Source organism: Poecilia reticulata, chromosome 2 (assembly GCF_904066995.2).
Source record: "Poecilia reticulata chromosome 2, P_reticulata-male-v2, whole genome shotgun sequence".
NCBI lineage: Eukaryota > Metazoa > Chordata > Actinopteri > Cyprinodontiformes > Poeciliidae > Poecilia > Poecilia reticulata.
The window spans coordinates 18,794,302-18,811,517 of NC_088831.1; the positions used below are offsets into that span (position 1 = coordinate 18,794,302).

Sequence of the window (17,216 nt, forward strand, 5' to 3'; positions counted from 1 at the left end):
ATCCCAACATGGCTCCTCTATTAACCCTTTAACAATGTTTTTACCAGCGCTATACTGAGAAGTAGCTCCTACAATGAGCTCAGCAGATGTGCAGTTCCACCAGGTGTTTGCTAATTGCTGCTGGCTAGTCTGAAGGAGCAGAGTGGAGGTGTTGCATCCCACCAAAAATTGTATACAACCCTAGCAGATTAAAAGATTTCTTAAACATGCATTGAAAAAAATATAGGCAACCATGTAGGTACTTTTTTGAAGAGAGAATAACATGATGTAATGGCAAAAGAAAAATGATTTTACACAATACTGCAGAAATTATCACAAAACAAACACAAATGAAAACCAAAACGCAAACGTCTGTGAGCACTTTATGTTTGCAAATTTAAAATAGCAAATACTTCGAGACAATTTTGTCAGGCATTCTTCAAATAAGTGATATGAATAGTTTTTTTTCTGTTGCATGTTTCCACTGGTTATTTGACAATTTATTGTTGGTGATGAATGGCTCAGACAAAATCCAGATCTAAATCAAATAATTTAGAGTCTGTCTTGAAAGGAGTTTTGCATCGGCTCTCTCCATCCAATCTTACTGAGCTTGAGCAGCAAAGAAGACTAGGAAATGTTCTTCAGGTGACAGAAGGGCGACTTTGTGACTGTCTTTATGTGACTTTGAAGGTTCAGGTCTGAGTCCATCACTACACTCAGATTCTGGACCAGATCGCTGGTCTCCAGCTTCAGTAACTGATACCGTGTGCTGACTCCAGATTGTTTCTCTTTAGGTCCAAAGATAATAACTTCAGCTTTTTTGTTTTGTAAGTCACAGCTTCTGGCAAAATTTCCACTGATCTCATAAAGCAATATTTGTAAACTCTGGTCTTCAGGGACCACTGCCCTACATGTTTTAGGTGATTCCCTTCAGTCAAGCACCCGACTTTAATAACTAAGGGTGACTAAGAATCTCGACTGGATGGCATGCAGAGGAGGTCATGAAATCACTTGAATCAGCTGCTCTGGAACAGAGACACGTCTAAAACATGCAGGGCAGCAGAGAACCAGAACTAAAAAACTGTAGTTGTGTTTCTATTAACCATAGAGTTGCGCAAATTGAAAATATGAAAATGACTTTTGCTTAATAGAAACACGAAAGAAAAAAGAAACAAACACATTTTTCACCAAAAACATTTTGCTGTGGTTTTTCTGTCGTATCTAAATAGATGAATTTCGCAAAACTGCCATGCTGTAATTTTTCGCATCACAACAGTCATGTGATCAACAGCTGGATGTTACTTCTGGTAAAAACAACAAAGCAGACGATGACAGGAAGTGGTAGGAGGATGATGGTTTGTTCTGAATAATGTGCAGCTGGCTCCATCAGAGCTCTCACAGCATCGCACAGATCATAAAAACTTTAATTTCTTATATAATGGAAACACCGCAAATGTGATATTGTGTGGATTTTTATTTATTTTTTCACATTAAAAGAATGTTGCGAACATTTGTATTGGAAACGCAGCCACTATCATAAAGCAACGTTGATATATATTTGTCTCAGTCTGGGTTTTGCATGGTGCGTCTACAACAGATTTTTTCCTCTCTTTTTCTGCGTTGACCAGTGGAGCCTCCTGAGGGCGCTAATAGCTCTAGTCACTGTACGATTGTTCCATTTGACTGAGGATGTGTGACTGTGATTTTCAGGAACATTACATCATTGTCGTCTAAAGCCCTGCACACACACACACTCACACTGCATCTCTGGCAGCAGGTCAGAGGGCAGGACAGACTGGGATGTTTCGCTTTGCACCTTTAGCGTAAAGTTCTGCTCTTCCGAATCCGGGAGGTGGGGAGAGATGTGGAGGAGGAGGAAGAAGAGGAAGAGGCTGGTCTGTCGGCTGCAGGATTCCATCACTCTTGGCAACCGTTGTTGAGTTTCCACGGAAACACTAAGCAATGTTCCCTGCTTTCTCTTTTGTCCTCCTTCATCACTCTCCTCTCTCGCTCCCTCTCTCTCCCTTCCTCCCTCCCTCTCTCCATCCCGTCTTTATCGCTGGTCGACCTCCCCCTTGCGTTGCCACGGCGATGCTCGGAGTCCGCCGCAGTGTTGGAGCGCAGAGTTGAACTGATCGCCTTGCTTTTGCTGTTTTGTTCTTCCCTCTTTAAAAAAAAAAGATATTTTTTTGCTTTGTTTGTATTTTTTGCAACCTCTCATCCAACCTCCCCACCGGGCAGAGGGCAACCATTTGGATTGCCCTGCAGAGTGACATCAGAGGAAGTTGGATGAAGTTGGAAAAACTCTTGTACTCCTCTTCTTCTTTTTCTTCTTCTTCAATCTGCGTTGATGTTTTCTCCACTCCGGCACTCTGAGACGCCTTCGTGGGGACCAAACTACGCTCTGTGAACACTTCTGGAGAAAAAGAAAAAAAACAAAAAAGAAACTCACAGAGAGAGATGAGTGATGAGGCGGAGGAGGCTCAGCTCCCTGTGGGGGTGACGGAAACCGAGGAGGAGCAACAGGAGGGTGGACTTTTCCAGGAGTTGTTGGAGAAACAAGAGGAGCGGGAAGAGGTGGAGGAGGTGAAGATGTCACTCACGGAGGAGATGAAGGAGGTGCAACCATGCGAGGTTGAGGAGATGCAGCAAGCTGAGGAGGAGGAGCAGCAGCTGCAGGAGGAAGAGGAGGAGGTGCAAGGTGAGGAGATGCTACAGACTGAGCAACAGCAGCTGCAGGAAGACGAGGGGAAGCACACCGAGGAGGTGCAAGACTTTGTTGACACTCTGGAGCAGAACCACAACAACCAGGTCCTGATCCGACTCAGAGGAATGTGAGTAAACACGTTCAGCTGACTGACGATGATGATGATGATGTCAGGTTGGTGCTGATGGTTGAAGATGGTGAGGTGCAGCCACCGGGACGCCATCAGTGTGGTCTCCTGGTTGCCGTGGTGATGTTGGCGTGAAGCGAGGATGGACGAGGGCTTGGGGTGAGGGGAGGGGGCGAATGAGAGATAATTAGTGTGGAATGGTGGGCGTGCAACATCCTGGAGAAGGGAAGAGAGAGAGGAAGCGTGTGTGTGTGTATGTGTGTGTTTCAGCTGAGGTCTATGTGGCAGATTTCTTTCTTGTTTTTTTTTGTTTGTCCACCGATGTGGATTCTTACCGTCGCAGCACGGACTCGCACATCTGCCTGAGTCTGAGGCTACAGCAGCAGATGTTGGAGGGAAGAGAGAAAGAAAGAAAATAATAAAAACAGCCTTTTTCTTTTTTCTTTCCTTGGGTTCTCTATTGTTGCCATGGCAACGGCAGAGCGTTGCGATGCAGCAAAGTCTCTGCAAAGATTGACAGATCAGCACCAAGACGGAAGGGAGAGATATGCAAATGAAGGCAGGACGCCAGATACAGAATGTTTGAGTCTTTTCCTGCTGCTGCAGGAAAATGAAACATGTTAACTTGCTGTTTATAGCTGAACACATGGCCGCTCCGTGTCGAGGCGTCACAGCTTTTATGGAATTTCTGGGGTTTGTCGTGCAATCCCTGGTGTGTGTACTTCCAGCCTTCGTTCAGTAGCCCCATTGCATCCTTTCCAACTTTCGTAAATCCCTTTGAATCATCATTCTGTACCCATGTGCCTGAAATAAACAGCAGCCTCGTCTCGTAGAAACAAAAAACAAGCAGAAGATAAAATACCTCAATAAAGGGTGTAGTGAATTTGTCGTTAGATAGGGAAGTTGGTGCCTGTTCAGTTTGTCATGGGCTTGATGGTTTTTGTAACTTGTTGCACATTAAGACAGGAAATAATGTGTAAGTTTGTGCAATATATCCAAAAGTATGCTCATTTGTCTTCACACACATAAACTTAAGGGACATCCCATTCTTGGTCCATTGGGTGTAATGTGATGCCACTCTACGACAGCCTCTAACATTCTGACGTTTAGGGGGAAAAAATCACTCATCTATGTCTTTATGGACCCTGACCTTTACTCTGGGTAAAAATCTGGAACAGGAAAGGACCATCCTCCGAACTGTCATAATGTTGGGAGCAAGAAATTCTCCTAAGTCTCTTGGCTTGCTCCTGGAAAACATCTCCACACCGTTACATCCTGCTCTCCGCCTAACCTGACGCAGTGTCATCAGGAAAGTGCTGTTTCTCCTGGCAACTGCCAAACCAAGAATCATCCACTGGATTGGCAGAGAGAAAAGGGTGAATCATCACTCCGGAGGACACACCTCTGCACCTCAAGAAGCCAGTGGTGACACGCTTAACAACGCTGCTTTGAGTTGCACTTTGTGATGCAAGAAGGCCACATGAAACTTGGAGGTGTGCAGCTTATGGAGTTTGAGAGAACATAGCAACCACTGCGTACGATACACCCGGCACGTCTCACCTTCGGTTTTTGGAGGGAAACTGAAGTGATTCTGGAGTTCAGCCCTTCAGAGCTACTTCGTGACGTTTAGACACATCTCTTCTGCTACACACCTCAGTCAAACAAGTGTCTCCTTTCTGTGGAGGTGATTGAATGCTAATGAGAAAATACATCTATTTGATTCAGATGCGTTCTCAAGTAAGAATGGGCAATATGAACTTTCATCATGACATTAAGTGGTATTTATTTAACCGATAACTAAATTGAGGACAAACACTGCGTTTTAAAATTCTTGGAGAGAAAGCAAACTTTGAGGCCCCGCCCCTTCAGCACGCACAAAATAACTCAAGCTTTTGATAACTTTTAATCCCCAATGACATAAAGGCATAGAGAGCACTTATTGTTTGAAAACATGGATCACTTGGAATGTACGTGTAATTGAATTGACTTTTTTGTAAAGTGCCTTGAGGTGACATTTGATTTGGCTTTATAGAAATAAACTGAATTTAACTTAATTAAAAGTATGTTTTGAAAAACAAACAACCTCGATGCAAGTATTAAACATATTTTCATTAAAACCACATTTTTGTGTTAAATAGTTTTTTATTAACATGATGTAATACTCTAATTTTAAATGATTCATTAGGAGTAAATGGAAATTTATTATGATTAAAATAAATAAAGACTTAAAAATATCAGTCTGCATGTAGAATTTATTGAATATATCCATTTAGACTTGTTTCAGTCAAAATCAGAATAAAAGGCTTATGACTATTATAAGATGCTGGATTATTTTAATGGCAGAGGGAATAAATTACTTTTGTATCTTAATTTAAAGGAAGTAAAACATGTCACACTTTTTTTTTCTTAACTTTGTACAATTTAATTGAAAGTGTAGTATTTCTACATCATGGCCCAGACCAAAGGAGGAAAAGAAAAAGAGACTTTCTTCACCAGACGGAGGAACAAAACGTTTCCTCTTCCTGTGACCTTTATTTTTACAAATCCTGAACCAATCTGGTGAAACACTTTTGTAGAGCATAATTTCTGTGAATGAATTTCCCCGCATCAGCAGCAAAGCATGCTGATACGGATATGCTTTTGCTTTTTCTATTACACTAAGGCGCTGTGCATTGAATCAGCTCAACTGTAATCCCCAAAACCTCAAAGGCAAACATGTGAACAGGAGCCAGCAGCCGCACACACTCCCTGTTTCTGCAGCTCTCCGACTAAACGCTGCCACTCACACAACGCTCCTTTGTATTTAGGATGCAAGAGTGTTTCTGTTGGGATTAACACTGCGGACGCTATGTTGTCCGTTATGTCCACATGAGGCCAGCTGCATTTGGAAGCACATAATGCCTTCTGTTTTTTGCTTAACGTCCAAAAAATAAAACCAGACAGGAAATAAAACATAGCGTTGTCAAGTAAGCAGAGATATGTGAACATAAAAACCCCCCCCCCAAAAAAAACGCATCAGCTTGTGATAATTACGAAATGGCAGCTTAATTGGTTGAGAGTAATTTGGGAAAGTTTAGTGCCAACGGGGCTGCAATTTAATTGCCTCGGTTTTCTGACAACAAAATGAAGATAAGACGGGACACAAACACGGTGATAGCGACCTCAGACAGCGCCGCCACTCTGAATACGCCCAAACCCCGAGGAGCTAACGGCCGACTGGCTGCTCTTTAAACGTTAACGATGCTGCCGAACGACCCAACGAACGCTCTGTCTCACCGGCGTGTAGTGTTTTGCACAACCATGGGATAACCAGACTATTTGGCAATTAACAGATTTAAAATGCAACGTTTTTCATCTCACGTCCTCGACAACCTACTTATTATTTACTTGACATTATAAGTAGAATTCCACCTTTCTGAGCTGCTTGCAGTTTGTTGCAGTTCATTGACCAAAGTAGTAGTAGTGGTGCATTTAAGTGTGTCATTCTGGTGCAGAGTTATCAGATAAATGTGTAAGAGCCCAAAGACCACCAGACAGGTCTTGGTATTTCTGTTGCGTCTGCATGAAGTGGAGGGCGACACTCACATGCATTGAGAGAGCAGCAGAACCACTGACATAAAGGACATGTGGACATTTTGTCCAACAGCTCCAGTTACTCGATTATGTAAAATCTGAATACAGTTTTACTGGTTGCAGCTGTTTGCATATCAAATTTTCATTAACTTAATTGGTTGTGAATGCTAAAAAAATATATATAATGTATAAAATTATAACATGATCTAAACTCAAAGAAGTTGATTATACATATACTACCCATTAAATATGTAACAAAAATATTTGCTCTGTGTCCATGAAATACACACTAATTGCACAACTTGGCAGTTCTTCTGTACTTGTGGTAAACAGCATCTTGTTCTAGGAGGTAGCTGGCAAGTTTAGAGATAAAACACAGTTTTACCTGCACAAGTGTGTGTGTTGGTTCAAGCATCTGATGCCAAGATAAGCATTTAGGTAGTTTTTTTGTGTGTGTTTTTTTTTTTTGCTGCTGCCAAATCCTGATACAAACATTGGCAACTGAATGAATCCTCTGTCTGCAGTGACTCAAAGAGACACGCTGGAAGTGTAAAAATAAAGATCCAGTCCAACGTAGAAGCTTGTCTCCTGTCCTGAGGAGGCTGCTGCTGCCGTTTTGTTTTTCTCTCATTCTGCCGGTTTAGAGGCTTCAGGGGTGTTGACCTGCGTTCACTCTACTACTGTCTCCGTTCATTTTTTTCCTCACCTTTCTTTGTTTTGTTTCTTTTCTTTTTTGCCTCTGGTTGATTTACATTTGTAGTAAATTTCTAATCAAGTTTTATATAAATGTATATCAAGTGGAGCTTTGGGTCAAAACATTCCACTTGTGAAAGCAAACCTTTTAGCTTTCACCTTGGCTCTCAATCCTGAGCGCCACAATGCCAGTTGGGACGGATTAAAAGAAAATGAAACAAAAAAAGAAGAAGAATCTTGATACTCTGTTGGCTGAAGATCCCTGGTGAAGGTCTGTTTTTTGGGGAATTCCTCGGTGAAGTTCAGGCTCAACAGAGACGCTGCTTGTGCATGAGCAGACTTTGATTATCGAAGCTGCATGTAAAGAAAGCACGCTGCGTATTCTCCAGATGGCTCAGGATTCAACAGGCCGCAAAACGGAGATTTACAGCATATGTTCACGGCTGCGAGAGAATGTATTTCAATCTAAGACATGATGTTTTGCTGCGGAGCCTATAGGGTGCTGAGGGGGTGAAATAAAAATAGAAGTCATAAAAATGGATTCACTCGGTACACAAAGTTGTGCACATGGATTTCTTCTGGTTGAGAGCGAGGCACACGGGGAATCTCAGCCCTTCATTGTAAAACACAGTTTGTCCTGTAGAGCTGACCTGAAAAACCAACAAACCTGTTCGGTGAGTCTTGCATATGCAATGACCTGCTGGTTGCAAAGGTATGCCCAACCTTGAACTATCAAGCTGTTGAATCACCTGCTTTTATAATCCACAGTCCCTGTGGGCCGTGGTGTTCAGAGACTACATTGTTATCTGCAGTGAGAATGATGAGACGGTGGAGGATAGGCTGTAAGTGGAGGCAATCTCAAGGGAGAAGAGTAATGAAAGTCAGCCAAAGCAAGGCAACGTAAAACATGTATATGAGTGAGTGATAAGTGGAAGCAAAGAATGGATGAATTTAGGGATCTGGGGTTTTATCATCCAAACCAGCTGGCAGAGGGCAGGTGGAGTGAGGAAGGAGGAGCACAGTTGGTGGAATGGATGACTTCCAAGTTTCAGGGAAGATTTATGGCAGAAGAGACGGAAAGAACAAAAGGAACAGGCTTAATGGCTTAATGGCAAAACGGCAATTTTGAAAAACAATTTTTTTTCTATAAAAAATAGTTGTGCTGGGATGAGGTGGTTTTTTTCAGCTGTATTGAAATAGATTTATTTCACAGAACTGCAATGGAAACGCTTTTTCTCGCATCACATGAGTCATGTCAGTAACATCCGACAGTTACTGCTGGTGAAAACCACAAAGAAGACGACAGGAAGTGGCAGGAGGATGACGGTTTGTTTTTGATTTGGACGAGGTGCAGCTGGCTCCACCAGAGCTCTTACAGCACCTCAGTTCATAAAACATGGTGTGTCATTCCAACGTCATGAATCCATAGAACTTCTTTAAAGTGCAAAACGCTTCACACGTAGCCGCTCCCAAGTACACGGGGCTTGTTGCTTCAATGCCCGAATAAGACTCTGACGTCTCTGAAGATGAGAATGGAATTGATCTGTTAGCATGACACCGCAGTCATGACAGCAAACAACAGTCAGAGGTTTAATCAGATTATTGCAAAACCTCCTGCCCACAGTGTCACCATCAACAAGGACGCTTTGAAAATACTCAAATGTTATGAGCTACAACAACATTTCACTTCCCTTTGGGATATAAAAAAAAGTGTTTTTGAATTGAAATGTCGACAGCTTTAGCTGTGACGTATGTAATGCATCAGTTCAACGCTATGAAGCTTACCTGCACTCTAGACAGCCATCCTCCACTGCAGGGAGAGAAGTGCTGATCTGAACGAAGTGTTGATGTCACTTCAATATTTAGAAGCGTGGCCAACATGGACTGAACGGCTTTGCTCACTTCCTATGCTGCCATCGCTAACACTAGCTAGCTAGCTAAACCACGACTCTAGAACAGAAAATTGACATTATCATTCACAACTTCTTCTGTTCTCTGACTCTGAACAAGATTAGGCAGATATGTCTTCCTTTCAACAATGTTTTTTTTCCTGCTCCTCTTTAATAAGGACAAAAATAATTGTCCTATCAACAACTTACCTCTGTTGTTGATCTCTGCAGCTCAGCTTTGTGACCATGGGTCCCTTGACTCCTTCTCTGCAATAATGCTGGATGTCATTATTGGGTTACTTATTTATAACCCTAACCCTAATTCTCCACAACTTTCTCTCTGACCTGTCTGCTGTGTTCATGTAGTTCATGCTAATGTTTTCTCACAGACCTCTGAAGTCTTCACAGAACAACTATAGACACTATGATCCAGTCACACACAGGTGGGACGGCTTTGCCTTAGTCTAGCAAACAAAATCTGGATAAAATAAAATTTTACCCAGAAGTCGGGCAACCTGACCCATTGTGTATTGTATGTGAATCTAGGCAATTTCAGACCACAGAGACACAAAGCGGCTCGACCCATTTGGCTCCTCATTCATGACCTCCTCTGCATCTGCAGCATGCTGTGAGTTTCCGTCAGGTTTAGTTTGAAGTGCCTTCTTATGTCTCTTTTTCATCACTATGACAGTAATTATTTTCTGACGGATATGAAGGTTAACAGACAAATGTTTGGGTTGTTTGCAAAGAAAACAAATAAGAGTACAGGTTCTCTGTTTTGTTTAGTTTTTTTCTCACTCCATTGTTACCATGGTAACAGCAGAGCATTTTGATGCACCAAAGACTTTGCAAAGAACAGACAGATACAGAACATCTTTTATTTCATCTTTTTAAAGAATACTGACTCAGACTTTACCCTCCTGCTATTCTACTTTGTGCCCCCCCTTGCTGCACCTTGGTGATTGGTTTGATTACAGAGTGAAGAGAGGCGCCGGGAGGGGAAAATACGAAGACAAATTAAAGTTAAAGGAACATTTTGCACCCGAGAGCTCATCAGACGGTCTTCTGGAGCGTAAAATGTAGCATAAGCCAGGCAGAATTTCAAAAACAAAAGTCAAATGGAAGGGTTTTTTTTTTCTTTACCTGAAAATGAGATCAGAAAGAAACCAGGGTGGATCAGAAAGAGCTGCCGAGATGAAACCAGGTTGGCTATTTCATGTAGTAATAGAAAAACAGTTTGGACTTGTGAACCTGTGACTGATCAGATGATGGGTTTTTATCCGGATAGTGTGTGTGTGTGTCTGCGTGTGTGTGTGTGTGTGTGTGTAGTTTGGGGGATTTTTGTTTGCTGTTAAGTGCTTTATTTTAATGGAGTTTTCACTTTATCCCCAGGTCAGAATGCCTGGTATTGATGTAGGCGGCTTAGATGGGCGCAATCATTAGAAAAGCTCAAAAACACACCCTGCAGCTGTTCATCAAATAACAAACAAAAAAAAAAGAAAAAACGAGCCGCTCACAGATGAATAAAGTACATCTGACACGCTCAATTACAGTGAGGAAAAATAGAGTTTGGATGTGAAATGACACATGAACAGGAAGGCAGAGGAAGCTGAAATCACATCAGGTGGAAGAACATTTCTCCTGCTGGTGGGGGGCGTCAGTCTGGAAAAGTGGCGGCGGAATGATGAGTCATTTCCCAGGAACTCTCTCCATGCTCACCTGTCAGCGCTTGGACCGCAGCAAACAGGAAAAACAATGCGGTAATCCGGTCCTGCTCGTCCCGCTGTTATAACCCCTCCTCCTCCCATCTCCTGCTTTTTAATTCAGCTCTGATCTTCCCACGCAGGCCAGCGCGCAATTATCACCCGACCCTTGAAATAACAGGTTGCTGCTGTCACATTTCAGAGCCGACGGCGTGCCAGAGCTGTGATTATCCGCAGCGGCCGGTCAGGGTCCAGGACCGTGACAGGCTAATTTCCACACCCAGCCGCAGCTTTCACGGTGGCCGTCATCAACTTGTCTTGTTTTTTTTTTTTTTTTTTTTTAACCACGTCGCAGCAGGGGACGCTTTCCCTGAAATGTGTTTGTGCTTTTCTTATCGCTGAGAGGAGCTCCACTTGACTTTGTCGACCGGGACAAAATCCTCCGGGTTTTTTTTTTTTGCCGCGCGCAAGTCAGACATTAATAATGAAATTGTATCACCTCACTTTGCTGCAAAGTGGGGTTTACGGGTTTATTAAAGGTGATAGAACATGTGAAGCTGACCATTAGTTTCCCATTTTTTTACCCAATGCCGTGGTTCAGAAACCCTTGGGCCTCGTTTTTGGTGCCGTGTTGAAAACAACTGTTAACAGTAGATTAAGGGTTTAGCCACATGTAATGCTTAATTGCTTTCATGCTGCATGGGAAGAGGACTCAAACATAAGGAAAGACAAAAATGTGAGCTTAAAATCATTTTTCAAGCTGCTTTGTGATACATTTAAAACTGTTTTCACGATACAGAGTTGTTGTTTTTTTCTCTCAAATGCATTAGTGTTTAGATTAATTAGATTAAAACCGGATGTGAAATTCAGGCCAGAATTATTTTCTTGACGGTCGGTTCGGCTTCTGTGGCGCATGTAATAATAAATCATAGTGAAAACCAAGCAGAATGCGTGATAAAAAGCTGTGTTAATCTACTAATTGTAGAGTAAATAAAGGAGAAGATAGTTTAATGCAGCGGTCCTCGAGGGCCGGCATCCTGCATGTTTTGGTTCTCTCCCTGGTTTAGCGCACCTGGATCAAGTAATGGCTCGTTATAGGCCTAAGAGGAACATTGATAAGCTGAAAAGGTTGTTGCTACCACCAGGGAGGGAACTAAAATGTGCAGGACGCCGGCCCTCGAGGACCCACTTTGGGCACCCCTGGTTTAATGTATTGCAGAGATTAAAGTTGTCTCCACCCTGCTCTGCTCCAGCAGCGGAGGAGATCTCGTCCTTTCAGTCACACATCCCAGAAGATTTGCGCTTGACTCACCTGCTGCTACAACAAGCAACAAAATGGAGCTGGAAGATGTTTGACAAAAGTGAAAAATGGGAGAAAAGGTGAATACTGAAATCGAAAGCAGAAAAATCTTTATGAAAACAAAATGTTGGATTTAAGCTCTAATCGGGATACATCAAGTTTACTGTGTATTCCGATTAGCAGTAGTCCTCATTGCCTGTAGTCCTCATTGCCTGTTTAGCAAAATCAAGAATAAACTTAATTTGAACCTGCCTAACATGAAAAATGGTCAAATATAAGACATTCGTATGAGAAACAACACAGCACTTATAGCCATGTTGATGTTAATGTCGGTGTTCATTATTTACCAATATTAAAAAGACATTCGTCCTTCTAATGTAAACCATCTTGGCGACCGTCAAGATGTTTTGAGAAAAACATTTTGGGGACTGATGAGACCGAAGGAGAACATTTTGTAACACTAAGACAACCGCCAGAGACACAAAACAACAAAGTGGCACAAAAACCGAGTAATTACGCCAACTAAATAACCGCAATCCCAAAAGCACCATTTTTAATTTCAAAAAGACACAAAAACGAGTGCTAAGGGAAAAAAGCAAGATTAGAAAGAAGCACTAAAGATTAAATCATCGCAAAAGAGAAACCTCCTGACAGACATGTTGCTCCTAATGAGAATAAATAGACAACAAAAGGCCGATAATGGCCACAGGGTGACTAGAGGAAATGAAAGGAGCAATCTAATGACTTCAGGATAAACAAAAAAAGAAAGCTAAATGAAAAGAGAAACTGGACACAGAATGAATCAGAGATTTGCATGCAATAATCAATATAGACATCACTTTAAATTAGTTGCTTTAAAGGACAAATTTGAAGAGATCTTTATTTCAGAGTGGATTGCTTATAAAACCTAAAACTACAATGTTTTATTAAGGGATATAAAGGTTCAAATTCATTACTATACAAAGATTATACAGAGGTTCAAGGTTGTGACATGATTGGACTTGATTTGACTGCTCTTATCAGAATGGGTACAGATCATTTAAACTGGTTGTTTTCTGGGCACCCTTTAGACACTTACCAAAGTGTCTAAAGGGTTCAGGTCAGAACCGTCCCAGAAGCTCAACGTTAGCCCAATCTGTAGATTTCTGAACCGTTTATCGAGTGTGTTTCAGCTGCTGATCTGAAAAAACGGTTAAGTAACTTCATGGCTGCCCTCCTCCCTCCTCTTTACGCAGACCACCAGCCCCACTAGCAGTGAAGTAGACCCTTAGGGTTCATTCACACCAGCCCTGGTTAGTCTCTGATGTGGACCAAAACAACAAACTCCAGTTCACCTACAAACCTCCGTCTCAGTTCGGTTGAAGTGAACCCTGGTGCGGTTTGAATGCAGATACAAGTGGACCGGACACAGCTCCAAAAGCAGGAAGTGAAGTAAAGCGCAGAGCATTCTGGGTAAAAAAAACAACAAAAACAAGCATGAAAGTCTGGGACCAGCGGGAAAAAATGGTGCATGGTCTTTCAGTACAACCGCTAAAATCTGATGCTACTCCATTTTTTGCTGAGCTCCTCGTTGGAGCTACTTTTTTGTTAAATGCTGGTAAAAACTTTGTAAAAGGCTTAATAGAGAAACAATGTTGTGATGACTTCCTAAAGGCAGAGTGTCAGAAAGAGCAGGAGCTTCATAAAGAGACAGAGGCCCAATTTCAAGGCACTAAATTGCGAAGTCAGAGTTCTTTTAAGTCATGTTTGATATATGTAGTATTTTTATAAAAACTGAAGGTAACATAGTTACTTGATGGTGCTATAAAATTACACTATATGCCTAGAAAATGCATAATGCTGCCCCTGAACCTTTTCTAGGTTGTGGTTGTCATCCTGGGTTCAAACTATTGGCATTACAGAAACCAACCAAAATAAGCGAGCTCTTCCATTTCTAATTGAAAAAGTGGTTGAATATCCAATCAGAAAATTGTTAAAGGCCTGAAAAACAGACATGTATCCAAATATGAGGTAGCATATTTGTTGTTGAATAATTGCTCAAGTGTATCTTTAACAGCCCAAATGTTATAAGAAGCTGTTTTAACATTTGGGCTAATGCTAATGCTCAGGATGATGATCAGTAAGTAGACTAGAAGCCACATTGAGTGCCAGTGAAGACTTTATGTGGCTTCATAGACGCAAAATAAAGATGCCGAATGACACGAAATGGCCCAAATCAGCCGCATCCTGGCGATAATATTTTGTTGGACTGTGTGCTCCATTTGTGGACGGGAGTTCCTCAGGGAGTTAATTCCGCCTCGGCGCGCTCACAAGGCCCATCCCCAGCTGGCCCACGTTTCCCCTGCAGGTCGGAGATCAAAGCGTTGAAGCTCCTCCAAACCTTCAGGCCACACGGCAGCTGAGGCCGGAGCCAGCAAATGATTTGTCGCTACAGACTCTTATTTAGAAAGACTCATTAATTAGCGCTCCGTCTTCATCTCCACACAGCAGCAGCAGCTCTCGGTCACCGGCGGCGATCCGTATGTGCACGACGCCGACTCCGCTCCACCACACACACACACACACACACACACACACACACACACACACACACACACACACACACACACACACACACACACACACACACACACATCAGCGGGAGGACATTGTGAAAGATGATTATCTCTAACAATTTCTTGTCATGAAATGAGGAGAGGTGGGGGTGGAAAGTCATTTAAAACACACAGGGGGCTGCGATAGTAAATTGTAGGGGCAAAGACGAGATTCGTTTGCAGAATCAGAAACGTACAGAACCTTTTTACCGATGCACCTTTTGTTGTGCAAACATGTACGTCGCCGCCAGCGTAAGACAGGAATAATCAATCTCCCTAAATTCAACGTGAAGCCTGAGTCGCCGGGTTTTGTGTGTGTGCACCATTACGCCCCGAGGAATGAATGACAAAAAAGAAGGTAGATTAAAAAAAAGAGAGAAGATAGAAATGGAGTGTGACAACATAAATGCATTCAGAGAGAAAAGGTGAGCTGGGGGAGCAGATTCAGAATATACTGGCGCGAGACGAGACGGTCCTCCGGCAGCCCGGATGTCCTTTTTTGTTTTTGCTCACAGCTCTTATAATTTGTCGCAAACTGCGACAAAGCCAACGAACTGGGCTCGTTGTAATGAAGACACAGATGAACAGACGTTATTCATTTCGTCGTTCCCTCACATATTTTACGATTGTTTGTCATCAATCTTGGAAGTAATGGTGTTCAGAGGTTGTGTGCGAGTCGTGTGCAAAATGCAGAAAGAAAAAGAAGAGAAAAAAGTATCGTTTCTGTGTTTTGTGTGCGTCCGTGTTTGGCGGAGTTATGACTCAGAGGGGAAAGCATTTAGATGCAAATGAGAGCAATCAGCCACTAAAAGGTTTAAAGTACCCCAATTTGCCTCCGTGAGCCTCTGCTGCCGCTGCAACCTCTGACCGAGTTGAAACCCGGGCGGGCAAACTCCAGTAAATAATTCCCAGAGGCTTTCAACAAGGACCCACCTGCTACTTTCGTTTCTTATACCTCTTCCCCCCCTCAAACTCGTTTCCTGCTGTTTATTCAGGAGGCTCCTCTCTCATTTCCAAAGCGTTTTCTGCTCAGGAAGGTCCGAGTCTTTTTCACCAGATCAAAGCAAAGTGTACTTAATGAACATGTTTCCCCTGGTCCTACCTGCCTTTCTGTGGCAAGCGAAATCTCTTCAGCCACCCTAAATAAATAAATAAATAAATAAATAAATAAATAAATAAATAAATAAAATGTCCATATATACATAGCACTCCAACGGAGAACTAACATTTAGTTTTATATTTCACTAATCTCATTTAAAACAAGGGTGAAAACTCGCCTGTTTAGAGCTGCCTTCGAGTAATATCAACTGGAACATTTTAAATTGTAATTTTTCTTTTGTGTGCTTGTGTTGTCGTTTTTGTCTTTCTCCTAATCGTGTGAAGCACTTTGAACTGCCTTGTTGCTGAAAATGTGCTAGATAAATAAAACTTATTTTTCCAAATGTTTTACTGAACCAAAACACACTGAACTCTGCAGCACATTTACATGTTGAGGTTGTCAAAGTCAAGCTAGCATAGCTGATATGCTTCCCTCTCCCTCTATTAAAACATTTCCTGACCTTGTTGTCTAGTTGTTGTAGTGTTGACAGTTAGTAGCAAAGCACTGCATCCCTTTTCTTCTACATATCAAATGTAAATTTAAGATTTAGCTTGTTATGTTGTCAACTTGACAGTTTAAACCAATGGTAGTCGTTGTTGGGGAGCATATTTTTGAGGGTTCTTGTGCGCGTGACGTCGCCTTGCAACGTGTCTTCAAATAAAGTTTTCAAATTCCTGAAGAACTCGATGTTGTTGTATTTCTTAAGAGCAAACTGCTGAGCAGGAAACAGAGTGAACTGCAGGGTATGAATCCACAGTTGGAAGAAGTAGCAATCAGAGAGTTGACATTTAAATATTAATTGTTTCAGGGTGATTACTGTAAAAGCACAAGTAGAAGCTCCAACACTACAAAAGAATGCCATAACGAGGGGCTACAGTGGCAGGTTCTGAGTTGGCAGTGTGCTTCAATCTGGCCCCACAATCACATCCTCAATGTTCTTAGAACTTAGGCTTTCAATCAAAACGCACACAAAATCTTAAAGAAAGTTCTTTGCTTGTCAAGGAAAGGTTTATTTTTAAGTCCATGCCTTCAGTTGGTCCATCGAACAACAACATGATTTAGATCTGATTCAATGTAATAAATACCACATTTACGCCTTGATGGTGCTAAATTAGTTTACCACCTCTGAAGTGTCAGACGCTTCCTACGCTCCTCTCTGCGTTTCTAGCTGCCGCCCCGCTGCAGCCGCTTGTGTAGGTCTGTTGATGAAGCCGGCTTGTAAATGTGTGTGTTAATGCCAGACAGCGTTACCGACAGAGACATAATACTGAACACAAGATGTTTCTCATTAACAGTAGTGCAGAAGGTCAAGCCAATGCATCATTCTGCGAACGAGAGCTATTTCGGTCCGACGGACGCAGAAGCAGCAGTTTGTGGCTCCGCCGCTCGATTAACGAGACCTGATTCTGAAACACAAGCTCGCTTCTCGTTTTCTTTACTGCTTGTTTTTAACAGGGTTAAGTCGCCCTCTGAGGGAACTCATGTTGATTGATGGCTGTCTGTGTGCCGGATTTGATCATTCCAGTAACTTGTCTTGTTTTTGTGTGTGTTT

General features: G+C 42.3%; 1 protein-coding gene and 1 long non-coding RNA gene across 3 annotated transcripts in view; one reads left to right on the forward strand and one right to left on the reverse strand.

Moving 5' to 3' along the window:
• Positions 1-1,704: 1,704 nt before the first annotated feature.
• LOC103481532 (dual specificity calcium/calmodulin-dependent 3',5'-cyclic nucleotide phosphodiesterase 1A) overlaps positions 1,705-17,216 on the forward strand; it is a 48,989-nt gene continuing 33,477 nt past the window's right edge. For both annotated transcript variants that reach the window (XM_008437055.3, XM_081599313.1), the window contains exon 1: positions 1,705-2,813. In XM_008437055.3, the coding sequence (XP_008435277.1) occupies positions 2,440-2,813 (374 nt within the window). In that variant the 5' untranslated portion in view covers positions 1,705-2,439. The remainder of the gene's footprint in view (positions 2,814-17,216) is intronic.
• On the reverse strand, positions 2,808-17,214 carry LOC103481528 (uncharacterized). Its single transcript, XR_536318.3, has 4 exons — positions 9,314-17,214; positions 9,179-9,235; positions 8,865-9,029; positions 2,808-8,599 (listed from the first exon to the last, which is right to left on the reverse strand). It is a non-coding gene; the product is annotated as an uncharacterized LOC103481528 (long non-coding RNA).